Source organism: Liolophura sinensis, chromosome 10 (assembly GCF_032854445.1).
Source record: "Liolophura sinensis isolate JHLJ2023 chromosome 10, CUHK_Ljap_v2, whole genome shotgun sequence".
In the NCBI taxonomy this organism is placed as follows: domain Eukaryota; kingdom Metazoa; phylum Mollusca; class Polyplacophora; order Chitonida; family Chitonidae; genus Liolophura; species Liolophura sinensis.
The window spans coordinates 28,887,134-28,901,747 of NC_088304.1; the positions used below are offsets into that span (position 1 = coordinate 28,887,134).

At 38.3% G+C, this 14,614-nt stretch overlaps 1 protein-coding gene across 1 annotated transcript; it reads left to right on the top strand.

Moving 5' to 3' along the window:
- The first annotated feature begins 141 nt into the window (after window positions 1-141).
- On the top strand, window positions 142-9,448 carry LOC135476203 (mevalonate kinase-like). Its single transcript, XM_064756149.1, has 8 exons — window positions 142-282; window positions 1,667-1,814; window positions 3,461-3,608; window positions 4,561-4,826; window positions 5,736-5,872; window positions 6,616-6,732; window positions 7,556-7,709; window positions 8,343-9,448. The coding sequence occupies exons 1-8, from the start codon at window positions 211-213 to the stop codon at window positions 8,495-8,497; spliced, it is 1,197 nt and encodes a 398-aa protein (XP_064612219.1). The 5' UTR covers window positions 142-210; the 3' UTR covers window positions 8,498-9,448.
- The last annotated feature ends 5,166 nt before the right edge of the window (window positions 9,449-14,614 follow it).

Here is a 14,614-nt window from a genome sequence, read left to right on the forward strand (position 1 = left end):
TTAACCTCACACGCGCACTCCTTTACTTCCGAGAAGCTGTCAATGTTTTGATTGGCGCCCCGCCCACGTGCGAGGATCATGCGACAGATGCCGCGTGTTTTCACAAGCCGTACCCCCTTCGTTAGAAATGTTGAATTACATCGAGATAGATAGTTTTACCTGACGAGTGTGATGCGGTGAACGTGGTTGCTTTGGATCGTCACTTTTAAAATGAAGGAGATTATAGTTTCGGCGCCTGGCAAGGTCATACTTCACGGCGAACACTCTGTTGTGTATGGGAAAGTGAGTGACTATCAAAACAACTCCACGTGTGTGTTTGTGATGTTGAACTTAATAACAATAACAAAATATGACTATTTATCAATACATATTAGTCTCATCTCTGACAGAGTTATACTGTATGAAGAGGACCTGTTTTAGTCTCATTAGCTCAATTTCTTGACCACATACAAAATATGTACACGTGTCTTAATTTTCAACTTATACAAAGGCCGAGAGAGTTTCTGAAATTTTAATTGCAATAAAAACACATTTACTAATTGATATATGTGTATGGATGTATGTCCGTACATAGAAGACATGGGGCCAGACCTTGTCAAATGTTAATGTTAAGCCAGACCTAAATCTTAAGACTACTATAAATAATTCTTTAACCTTTTCGTATGTTTGCAAGGTGTTTATTCAAACATATTCTGAAGGCATTTTTCTGTGTTGACTGATAAAATTTTGGTGCTGCCCTGAAATTAGCCAGTCTAAGCCCTTGTTGTTTTGTCTCTAAGATTCAATTCAAAATGTGCATACATTGCACTGAAAGTTTCTCTGTCATATGTGAAAAGGTTGAGGAATTAGTTCAGTCTCATCTGATCTTATTTTAAATTTATAAATGGCACTTAATAGTCCAGGCCAAAGTTAATACGGAGATGAACTGCTTATACACTTCTGGACAACTGAAAGGGTCCGGGGCAGTTTCAGTGCTGTGAAACGTGTAGTATGTTAACATGGTATATACAACCCGAGACGAGTATTTTGTATCAGTGAGTTTACATCATGACATATACAACCTGGAGATGAGTCTAATACTTATAGGGTCACAAAAGTAATGAATTTTACCCAGTCTTATTGGAATGCTGTTGATATTAGTTTTCCAATATATTCAGTTCAATAAACCTAAGTCAGAGTCTATTATCGGGTACATGAATGAACTTTTAAGGTTTCATGTTAGTTTACTCCTTAATTCATGTTAATTTTGACCCCTGCTGTATATTCTACTGAGTGAGGAAAGGGAAGTAAAACAGTTGACCCTAGTTTCCTTAATAAGGGTGACACAGGCTCTGATCTGACTTATTGGACACATCCCAACCTCACAATCAAAAAAGAGAAAAGCCCCAAATACAGATGTGCAACCTGGGTGCAATTTTAGTAGATTTATTTGGGCTAAAATATTTCAGATATTATTAAGAAACCTGGGATTAATGCTGTATACAAAAATCTTAGTGTTAAACATATTAATTTTTTTAGATTTACAATTTTGACATTTTTTTTTTTATTTCTCCTTAAATTGCCTACAAAACTGTAAATTTTTCAAGTCCATAGCTCTGTGTAATCTTCCACACAAGATACATGTGCTTCTTCAGGATTGTATAAGATATGGTTGTTGATGTTTCAGTTGGCTGTGGCAGCAGGAGTTAACCTGAGAACTTTCCTGCGTCTCAGAGAAGACAGTTTAGGTGAAGTACGACTACACCTGCCTGATGTTGGTCTGGATCGCTCCTGGAAAACTGAAGATCTACAACATTTCTTCAGCGAAAGACTCTGTAAGCGTTTACGGTCTAGTAAACATGATTACTAGCCATGATAGCTGTAAAGATAACATTAAAGTAGAGAGAATGACTGGTATTTTATTTATTTACTTGTTTGATTGTTGTTTAATGCCATATTGAAGAATTTTTTTGTTTTATATAAGATGGGGCATTTTTTTACGGGTGGAGAAAACAGGAGTGCCTGGAGGTGAACCACCAGCCTTTGGCAAGTTAATAATAAACTTTCCCATGTGCGTACAGATATGAACACCACATTAGTGCACAACAGGTGGTCCTAAATGATGGGTGGACTGGGAAAAAGGGTCACACAAGCGTCGGCAGTAATAGCTTTGTTAGACTGGGAAAAGGGTCACACAAGCGTCGGCAGTAATAGCTTTGTTAGACTAGGAAAAGGGTCACACAAGCGTCAGCGGTAGTAGGTTTTTGACGCCAAGACCCCACAAGTAGTTCGATAAGGGGCGAGAACTAGTGGTAGCCATTGACCGTGGTTTATTGCAGTGAAGTGTCCAGATGGCATAACTAGCATCAACAGGTTTCATAAGATTTGCAGTGCTACAGGATTCTGTTGAGCATGTTTACATATCTGCTCTCTGCTTCAAATCCTTTGCTGTTTTACTTTTTGCTTTTTCTGTACACTTTGAGATGTGTTTTGCTTTAATATTTATTTTGAACTTAAAATATGCTTGGAAGTCAGCAGCGGAAGTAATATTTTATGACATTTGTTCGTGTCTGAAGATGCACCTTATAGGCCAAAATTTTAGGTAATCTACCATAGGGACAGTTTTACTCCAGACACTATTTATAAATTTAAGCTATCCTTCATAGAGATTCTATGTGGGACATGACTTTTCCCTCTTGGAAAAAAGGATAGGTCAGTAGACAGCTAGCCACAGGGTGTCAGCATGTTGTCTATAAAAAGATAGGTCAGTAGACAGCTAGCCACAGGGTGTCAACGTGTTTGCCTATAAAAGGATAGGTCAGTAGACAGCTAGCCACAGAGTGTCAACGTGTTGGCCTATAAAAGGATAGGTCAGTAGACAGCTAGCCACAGGGTGTCAACGTGTTGCCTATAAAAGGATAGGTCAGTAGACAGCTAGCCACAGGGTGTCAACGTGTTGCCTATAAAAGGATAGGTCAGTGGACAGCTAGCCACAGGGTGTCAGCATGTTGTCTATAAAAAGATAGGTCAGTAGACAGCTAGCCACAGGGTTGTCAACGTGTTGCCTATAAAAGGATAGGTCAGTAGACAGCTAGCCACAGCGTGTCAACGTGTTGTCTATAACAAGGTAGGTCAGTAGACAGCTAGCCACAGGGTGTCAACATGTTGTCTATGATGACCCTAGATAAGAAATCTAGTAGGTATCATTACTTTGTTTAAAAAATACATGTAATGATGTTAAACTGGCAGTTAGCATGCACAAAAGTATTAGCTTTCAATCCTCATATTGGGTATTTTGCTGAAATTTTTTGCACTCAAAGAAATATAAGTGCGATTTACAAAATAGTTTACGCTTATTTTTCCTACGCAGTAATCTACATAAGATGTCACAAACGATTATCAAATTTTGTTGAAATTCTAGTCAGTGATAACCTTGAACTTCAGTTAGGTCAAACACCACCATGTATCTTCCTGTCTTCAGGCAACCCTTTGAGTCCGAGCCAAATCAGCGATGACCTTATGGATCGTCTAAAGGAATTCTCAGGGATAAGTCTGGATTCCAGTAACACAGGACACTTGGCCATTATTGCTTTCCTGTACCTGTATGGTAGTCTGGCATGGAAAAATGGGTAAGATGATTGAACAACTGTGAGAAAGATTGATTTGGAAATTTTGGAGAAGTGCACTCAAGGGGAAGTAATTTATTAGACGTGAATGGGTCAAGGGAGATAATCCTGGCTTAGACAGTCGCTAGGGGTCGGAGAGTCCTTCAGTTGAGGAGTATATGTTCTGTTAATTAATTGTTGAAGTAAAACGAAACTTTTATTGTGATTCAGCATTCAGATGGTTACGAATAGCAGTTTTTACAATGACCAGGGCTATATTTTAATTTTACTGATTGCATTTCAAGAAACTCTGCACTCATGGCCCCCAGAACTTGGTGCTCCCAGCTGTCAAGGGAACACTCTGTGTTGAGTGCTTTGAGCTCAAACAGATTTGGATTTCTTTCTTTTCCTTTTTTTTTTTTTGTTTTTTTTTTAATAAGACCCCCATGGGCTGTCTTTCAGTCAGAATGTCAGAATGGGGTAGTTTAGGCTTCAAAGTCTTTTGTCACCAAAGGTAAAAAATAGTGCTTCTGTATTCTATGGCTTGTCAAAAGTGTTATTGAACTTTTTTGGCAACAATTTACCCATTACCTTCATTGCCATGTTCATCTACTCTAAAAAACACTTTCAGTAAATTTTTTTTCAGGTGCCAATGTTACATCATCGTAAATAGTTGCCTGAAAGGTCACATGGTACATGAGGATTTTTCTTTTTACCAGTGATGAAAGAGCTCTAGTTCAAAACTCACCTGTTAATGAGCAAGGAAAGAAATGTTATGTTTTTTGCACAGATGCGATTGGTTCTCAGGTTTGACTAGCTTTTGGCTTATGGCTCAAATTTGCTAGGACATTTAAGCTTTGCAGGTAGATGATACAATGTCAGAAGTTCTAATTCCTAGAAATTTGACAGGATTTTGCATCAGAATTGGTACTGGTCCAGTAGAGTCCAACAATTAATCGATTGTTATCTGTTGAAGGAAATGCATATCTATGGATGTCGCTGTCAGTTCCACTCAGCCGGTTGGAGCTGGTTTGGGGTCGTCTGCCAGCTTTTCTGTTTGTCTCGCAGCGGGTCTTCTCAGCTCAGTGGCACTGATCAGCCCAAAACAGCCTCTGAATGGAGAGAACACCATGGGGACGTGGTCTGAGAAAGACAAAGAGCTGATCAACTCATGGGCATTTGAAGGAGAGCGAGTCATCCATGGCAAACCATCTGGCATCGATAACTCCATGGCAACCTATGGTAGGGTAATTCAGGAAGAGTTATTGAAAACGAATTGGTGCAACTACAAGACTATAGCGTTGTGATATAACTATAATAATGATTGGAACATAACATTGAAATCTGAGAAGCAAACCAATGGTAATGATGTTGTCTTGTTTGTCAAAGGTTGCTGGTTTCCTCTATGCAATTGAGTTTCGCCCGCCCATACATGTAGATCTGACCAAAGTTGTTTCAGCCAAAAAATTGTTGAGTATTCACAATCAGGTAAAAATAAATAAATAAATCAGCCTTAATCGGTGAAGTTGAGCTTGATACCTATTGATTTTTATACGTAACATTGCTGTGTTTGAGATAAGTTTACCCAAGGCACCTGGGTTTCCTCTAACATGAAATTTACAACTATCGTAGAAGTGTGAAATTCTGGAATATATATTCATAATCAAATAAATAAATACCATATTTCACCTAAAGTTTAGCTTTTTTCAAGTGACGCATGTTGCTTAATTGTTATTGATTTATCTGCCTTATCAGGCCACTGAACATTTTTTGTGGAGTTTGATTAATTTCTTGTCATAAAAAGTATTGGCCTGAAACAGATCATTTTAAGCCCTATATTTGCTTCTAAAAGTGCATTTTTACAGCACAAACTTCAGGTGAAATACACTAAATATATTTCTCCTAGAAACAAGAAGTTTACTTTTGTGCTTTTTGCGTTTTTTCTACATACATGTCCGATCGTTGTGTTTCGGTTTGAAATGAATATACTGCAACTGTAACTTTGTTCACCAATTTGTAGCAAAGTGTGTTTTACCTGTCAGATGTTACTCTCTGCTTATATATGCAGATTTAACTGAGGCAACCAGTCAATCCTGTAATGTTAAACCCCTTCTTACCTGTCTAATATCATTTTATTTTTACCCCATACAGGTGGTGCTTTGACATTCCAAAGTGGTAAAATTGTTCAACTGAAGAAAATGCCACGACTGAAGATTTTATTGACCAACACCAAAGTCCCACGAAGCACAAAAGTCTTGGTGGCTGGAGTCCGAACTAACTATGAGAAAGTAAGCTGAGATTTTATAGTGGAAAACTTGTACATTAGCAGAGCTTAATGACTGGTTGTGTGAAGTTAGTGTTTCAGTAGTACTTTCAATAGAGATTTTAAGCCTGAGTTGACAGATTCATGAAACTTGTTCATCAAGCTGAGAGTACTTCTTGTCATAATAATAATTAGGCGAGCGTAATCCTTGACTTGATGTTAAATACATCGAGTCAAGGATTTGACTGCACATTTGATGGGGCACATTTGTCAGGTATCAGTATACTGCACTGTGTCATATGGTGTCCTCAGCATGGCATTTTACTGAGGCAGCACTAGATATATATGATACACAGCAGACACACTACCGTTTGAAAAGTGGCGAATATCCAGAAACACATCCATTGGATAGGTTAGACCTGACACTACCAGTGGTTTATATGATTATACTGTAATATTTGAGTGGTCTGGCCAGAATATTTTTCCTGTGGATAGCCCACACACTAGTTGGGTACAATGTACATGTAAAGCAAGTGTTATTTGTCTGAACTTCCCATAACACGGTGTGTTTCTTGATATATCCCATTTTCAAAGGTAAGTGCACTCAGGGGAGATAATCTCCTAGAGGTTAACGGCTTAAGGGAGATAATTCCATGTTAAATAACGCATTAATTGGACCAGTGAATATTATGATATCGTGATATGACTGAAATCTTGTTGAAAATAATGTTAAATGCCAAACAACCAAAATCTCTGGTCACATTTCAGTTCCCTGGAGTGTTTGGTCCGGTGTTTGAAGCCATGCACGGTTTATCTGTCAGGAGTGTAGAGACCTACAATCAAATGGCTGACAAAGCTGACCTGGAGCATTACTCTACATTACAGGTACAGATTACCTATCACCTACCTAAAACATTATCATACGTTACAGTTAAGCTAAGGCCTTCTCTGTCTGCCAGGTCCTTGACCAAGGAGGTTGCATGTTCAATTCCAGCTCTGGCTGCTTTGGCTGTGAAGAGCAGGGTTTTACTTTGGTTTTCTCTGGTAACCAACAAACCTGATCACCATCATAAAAGTTTGAAATTGTTCAGTATGACATAAAACACCAATTAATTAAACAAGTGAAATACAGGTAAAATACAGGTAAGGTACATCTTTTTTTACACCTGCTCCAGGGTTGTCATGCACTACAGGTAACTGTAAGCTCATGTTTAAAAATGCCATGTTTAAAAATGCCATTTTAAAAATATATTTAAAAATACTAGAAATTATGTTAGGCTTCTTGTAAAATAGCTAAGGTTTTGGAGCGGAAATTTGGTGCATGCGAATGTCGTATTTTGAAACATTGCCAAACTTACCTATTCATTTACCATTCATCTTAGTAGAAGTTGTAACTTCCTCTCTTGGCGTTTAGCATGAAGGGGATGGTGCAACGACTGGTTGACCCCTATCAGTATAATGGCTTGGGCGGGGCGGCTTACTTGGCTTCGGTAATTTGTCTCGGTAGAGCAGCACTAGATATAAGAGCAGTGGAAATCCGTCCTGCAACAAGGAGGCACATTAAACACACCCTAAGGATTCCTTCGTCATCTTATGACTGAAAAATTGTTGAGTACGACGTTAAACCCCAAGCACTCACTCACTCACTCACACAGCTTTACCCACCACCCCATCACTGAAAAACCGTTCATCTTTCTGACATTTTCAGGATCTGATTGACATCAATCATCAGCTATTAAGGCTGATTGGTGTGAGTCACCCAGTGCTGGAGACCCTTGTACAGGAGTCGTCTGCTCTTGGCGTACACACCAAGTTGACAGGTGCAGGAGGCGGGGGATGTGCCTTGTCACTTATATCACCAGGTAAGCATTACACAGTTAAGATTTAATACCGAAAAATTTTGCCGAAAAAATTGATCGGTGCAAATCCAACTGAATTGTTAACATTTTTATGAGAATGGCACAAGTGATTACTTTTCTCATCATGCCTAATATGAATGTGATATTCTGGTGCTGAGCTAACCAAGTTATAAGTCTGCAGGTGTGCAGTGTACATCTATCGAAGGGCAGTTGTGTGCTGTAGTTTCCTCTTTATACTGTGGTTTCCTCTTTACACTGTGGTTTCCTCTTTATACTGTGGTTTCCTTGTTGGGTATTCAGATCAATCCCGGCTTTTTATTGGGAATTTCTGGACTCCCCTTCTGTCAGTCTCCCTGGGGCCTTCATTACAAGCTTGTGTTTATTGGAAACCAAGGGTTTTACGCCAAATATAGTGCGCAGGTCTTTGCATTCTTGAGTATGGCGTACACATATACCGTAATTCTTCTAATTTGCGGGACACTTGATCTGCACTTTTTATAGCCAATGTGAATGTAACTGTAGCAGGAATATTTAGTTTCTTTTTTCTCGCATGGTTAGAACATCTCATGATACTTGTATCGTGTAAAACCTTGAAATGTTGCATTGATGTGTAATGAAATGTGTGTTATATTGCAGATGTTAAGGATGATGTGATAGAGAAGCTGAAGACTGTGTTCAGGGAGAAAGGTTTCGACTGCTGGGAGACATCAGTCGGTGGAGACGGAGTTCTGTTACATTCCAACTTCAACACTATATTTACAGTCCCTAAAACCTTCCGAGAATCTCTCTGATTATATAGAGTATCCCAAAAACCTTCAAATTTGAGAAAACAGACATTGGTGAGAATTTATCAAGAAGACTTTTTATGCTTGAAAAGACCCATTGTGGTTAGAGTGAAGAAATACCTCCCTATTTGAGAACTGGGATAATCTTCACATTTGAGAACATGACATTCATATTTCAGAATGCCAACATTTAGTGAGAATGTATGCTGAAGACATTTCACATGTGAAAACACTGACATGGGCTAAACTGCTCAAAGCCTTCTTTTATCCTGAGAACACCATCATTGGTCAAACGGTTCAAAATCTTCATTTTTGAGAAATCTGAAAACTTTCTTATTTGAAAACACTAGCATTGATAAAAAGCTCAAAACCTTCTTATTTGAGAACACTAGCATTGATTAAATGCTCAAAACCTTCACACTGTATTGTTGCATTGAAAACGATTTATATGCAGAGGGGAAAGAAACAAACTGATACAAGCCACTCTTGTCAGAAGAGTTACATACCAAGGGCCGATTTAGTGAAGGGATTTTTTGACTGAAGTCAAAATTTTGAACTTTTGATCACCCAGATTATAATGTTTTTGGGTCAGAGGCAGCTAAAATTACATGTACATGTACCTTACGTGTACCTCAGGTGTACTTTACATGTACCTTACATGTAGTTTGAGTCGAACTGCCAAGTTTTCAATGTTTAGAAAAATTATGGACAGCAGGCTCCTTCTGTTATTATGTAAGACTGAAGATTTCTTGAGAGAATAGTTTAGTAAGCATTTTTAATATAAATCTTTACAGGAGCCCAATGTAATGTTGTATGGAAAATACCCATCCCTTCTCTCCCTTTGTTGTAAGAATGTGGCCATATCATTGGTGGTGCCTATCATTCAATGTTTATGTGACGTTGTTGACAGCAATGTGAATGAACCAGGGTCATTTTGATGTCTCATTCATGTTTATGTGATGTTGTTGACAGCGATGTGAATGAACCAGGGCCATTTTGACGTCTCATTCATGTTTATGTGATGTTGTTGACAGCAATGTGAATGAACCAGGGCCACTATGATGTCTCATTCATGTTTATGTGACATTGTTGACAGCAATGTGAATGAACCAGGGCCACTTTGATGTCTCATTCATGTTTATGTGACGTTGTTGACAGCGATGTGAATGAACCAGGGTCATTTTGATGTCTCATTCATGTTTATGTGATGTTGTTGACAGCGATGTGAATGAACCAGGGCCATTTTGATGTCTCATTCGTGTTTATGTGATGTTGTTGACAGCGATGTGAATGAACCAGGGCCATTTTGAAGTCTCATTCATGTTTATGTGATGTTGTTGACAGCAATGTGAATGAACCAGGGCCACTATGATGTCTCATTCATGTTTATGTGACGTTGTTGACAGCGATGTGCATGAACCAGGGCCATTTTGATGTCTCATTCATGTTTATGTGACGTTGTTGACAGCGATGTGAATGAACCAGGGCCACTATGATGTCTCATTCATGTTTATGTGATGTTGTTGACAGCAATGTGAATGAACCAGGACCATTTTGATGTCTCATTCATGTTTAAGTGATGTTGACAGCGATGTGAATGAACCAGGGCCACTTTGATGTCTCATTCATGTTTATGTGATGTTGACAGCGATGTGAATGAACTAGGGCCACTTTGATGTCTCATTCATGTTTATGTGACATTGTTGACAGCAATGTGAATGAACCAGGGCCATTTTGATGTCTCATTCATGTTTATGTGACGTTGTTGACAGCAATGTGAATGAACCAGGGCCACTATGATGTCTCATTCATGTTTATGTGACGTTGTTGACAGCGATGTGAATGTACCAGAGCCACTATGATGTCTCATTCATGTTTATGTGACGTTGACAGCAATGTGAATGAACCAGGGCCATTTTGATGTCTCATTCATGTTTATGTGACGTTGTTGACAGCGATGTGAATGAACCAGGGCCATTTTGATGTCTCATTCATGTTTATGTGACGTTGTTGACAGCAATGTGAATGAACCAGGGCCATTTTGATGTCTCATTCATGTTTATGTGACGTTGTTGACAGCGATGTGAATGAACCAGGGCCACTATGATGTCTCATTCATGTTTATGTGATGTTGACAGTGATGTGAATGAACCAGGGCCACTATGATGTCTCATTCATGTTTATGTGACGTTGTTGACAGCGATGTGCATGAACCAGGGCCATTTTGATGTCTCATTCATGTTTATGTGACGTCGTTGACAGCGATGTGAATGAACCAGGGCCATTTTGATGTCTCATTCATGTTTATGTGATGTTGTTGACAGCAATGTGAATGAACCAGGACCATTTTGATGTCTCATTCATGTTTAAGTGATGTTGACAGCGATGTGAATGAACCAGGGCCACTTTGATGTCTCATTCATGTTTATGTGATGTTGACAGCGATGTGAATGAACTAGGGCCACTTTGATGTCTCATTCATGTTTATGTGACATTGTTGACAGCAGTGTGAATGAACCAGGGCCATTTGATGTCTCATTCATGTTTATGTGATGTTGTTGACAGCAATGTGAATGAACCAGGGCCACTATGATGTCTCATTCATGTTTATGTGACGTTGTTGACAGCGATGTGAATGAACCAGGGCCACTATGATGTCTCATTCATGTTTATGTGACATTTTTACAGCAATGTGAATGAACCAGGGCCACTATGATGTCTCATTCATGTTTATGTGACGTTGTTGACAGCAATGTGAATGAACCAGGACCATTTTGATGTCTCATTCATGTTTATGTGATGTTGTTGACAGCAATGTGAATGAACCAGGGGCCACTTCGATGTCTCATTCATGTTTATTTGATGTTGTTGACAGCAATGTGAATGAACCAGGACCATTTTGATGTCTCATTCATGTTTAAGTGATGTTGACAGTGATGTGAATGAACCAGGGCCACTTTGATGTCTCATTCATGTTTATGTGATGTTGACAGCGATGTGAATGAACTAGGGCCACTTTGATGTCTCATTCATGTTTATGTGACATTGTTGACAGCAGTGTGAATGAACCAGGGCCATTTTGATGTCTCATTCATGTTTATGTGACATTGTTGACAGCGATGTGAATGAACCAGGGCCACTATGATGTCTCATTCATGTTTATGTGACATTTTTAACAGCAATGTGAATGAACCAGGGCCGCTATGATGTCTCATTCATGTTTATGTGACATTGTTGACGGCGATGTGAATGAACCAGGGTCATTTTGATGTCTCATTCATGTTTATGTGACATTGTTGACAGCAATGTGAATGAACCAGGGCCGCTATGATGTCTCATTCATGTTTATGTGACATTGTTGACGGCGATGTGAATGAACCAGGGTCATTTTGATGTCTCATTCATGTTTATGTGAGGTTGTTGACAGCAATGTGAATGAACCAGGGCCACTTTGATGTCACTACGTTCCACAATCCAAGGGGAACAAGCCTTTTGAGCAAATTATAGACTTTTGCAGTTCACTTTTAATAGAGTTTCAGATATATAGGCTTCATCATGGCCAGTTCATCAGCTGTTTCACTGTATATTGACAAATAGAAGCATTTTGTGTAGTTTGCACTTAATATGCAAGCACATGACTTAGAGATGTTCAGAGTCTAAATCTACATGTATATGGTAATTTTATAATCATTCTCTATACATTTATAAAGTACATTTTTGCTACCTTTGTATATTTGAAAAACAGAGGTATTGTTAAAGAATGTCTTGTCTGATTTTCCCACTATCACCTACCGATACAGCATGGTCAGTTAATTTACTTGTTTATTGGTGATGGTATGGATTTTAATCAGTAAAACGTTTGAAAGTTTTCAATAGAGATAACATGTATGTGCTACAGTGTTGTATGAATTCATGCAAGAGGCGTTATTTTTGTGTAGTAATGAAATTATTTATTGTTGTAAAAGTAAATGTATGTGTAGTTTTTTTTAAAATTTTTTTAAAATAGACAGTAAATCTATTACAGGCAATAAACAGTTACTGCGTCAAATTTTCAACTATTGCTTGTACACAGTGTATGAATCTTTGTATAAATTGCATGTACAAGTTATAAATGTTTATTTTGTAATACAAGGGCACACACCATGCACACAACCCTAATTCCTCAACATTTTCAAACACAAAAGAGCAACTTTCAGGTCATTATATCCACATTTATAATTTGATTTTGGTTTTGGGAGCCTAAGTGGCTGAGGGGGTTAGCTTGCCAGCACAACTCAATGACCCTGGAGCTTCTCACCAATGCTGGCTTCCTCTAAGTGTTCTGCGAACAACCTTCGGATGTTCGCGGATTTCCCCTGGGATCTGCCTGGTTCCCTCACCTCATAATGCTGGCCCCCGTTGTATAAGTGAAGTATTCTCTAAGTACATGTAAGTGAAATATTCTTGATTTATTTATTTATTTCATTGGTGTTTTATGCCGTACTCAAGAATATTTCACTTATAATATTCCAGCATTATGGTGGAAGGAAACCGGGCAGAGCCCGGGGGAAACAACCATCCGCAGGATGCTGACAGACCTTCCCATATAAAGGCGGACAGGAAGCCAACATGAACTGGACTTGAATTCACAGCGACTGCATTGGTGAGGGGCTTCTGGGTCATTATGCTGCGCTAGCGCGCTAACCAACAAAATATTCTTGAGTACGGCATAAGTATAATTTTATCAGTCTACACAGAATAATAACTCCAGAATATGTCTGAATAAACACCTTGTAAACATGTGAAAAGGTTGAAGAATTACAGCATATCTTTTTATGGCATCCTTTCTCTTTAATCTTTCAAACAATTTTTTTTTACACACAAAAGTAAAAGACAACATAGTATGTAAATTTTTTAGAAATTTATGACAATAATGTTGGGCAAGAAAAAGGAACAAATTGAACAATATGAAAAAGTATACACTGAAGAAAAAAAAAATACAGCAACAAAACTATAAAGAACATGTGGGTAATGGTGACTATGAAAAACCTAACAGTGATATCAGTCTACACTTGTCCATTGTGAGACTCCTTGCTGTAGAAGTTTCATGTTAAAATGTCTTCCGACTCTTTCCGAGTACAGCAGATTTTGAGACTTTAATCAAACCACTACATGTTTTAATCTGAGCAAAATACTGGCATTTGTGTAACCAAAGACATGAAGTCTTCATATATCATGTACCACAGCTTGTTAGAAAATCTATTCATAACATCATCAATGACACACAAATCAGTGCTACTATAGCATTATCTTAACTAACAAAAGCTGGAGCTCACAAATATACTGATCCATTATTACCAAAACCATGAAGACTTTATAGTATACAGTTTTCCATGATAAGTTTTATGCCCTAAAATAGTGCAAGCCATATACAGTAGGCGTTTTGCTGACCTTCAGTAAGAATCACGAAAGGAAGATTACGAAATTAGGAGGTAGAAAAGCAGCTTTCAGAAAACCACAGAACCATAATGTGGTTACAGTGGTTTGATACATGGATTTGGCGTAAAAAAATTTGACAGATTGTGAAGCATTGCTCATTAGAAAATCTGATAACTTTCTCAGTTGTGCATAAATCATAGCTACCCGAATTCCCCCACCTTTCTGCACATGAAAGAGCAACATTCAGTGCAATTTGTCAATTTTGAATTGATTTTGTTTACAAACCTACATTGGTTGAGTTTTTAGGGTTTCAGAAAAGTAATTTTATCGTTCAACACAGAGAAATGCTTCCAGAATATGCTGGAATAAATGACACCTTGCAAACATGCGAAAAGATTGAAGAATTCCAGTATAGGATTATCTTAGCTAATTGAAGCTCATGGATGATGGACGTGCCAATCCATTACTACCAGAACCGTGAAGACTTAAGATATGAAGTTTTGTGTAAAAAGCTTTTGTATCGGAAAATATTGGAAAAAACATATCAACTATAGTAGATGATTTTTGCTGGCATTCACTGAAAATAAAGGTAGGAAAATGGCAATCAAAAATGCGGTTTCAAGAAATTCATAGAGACAATGCTCAGTACAAATAGAGCCATAAAGCTCAGTACAACAGGTAGATACACGGATTTCTTAGGAAGCC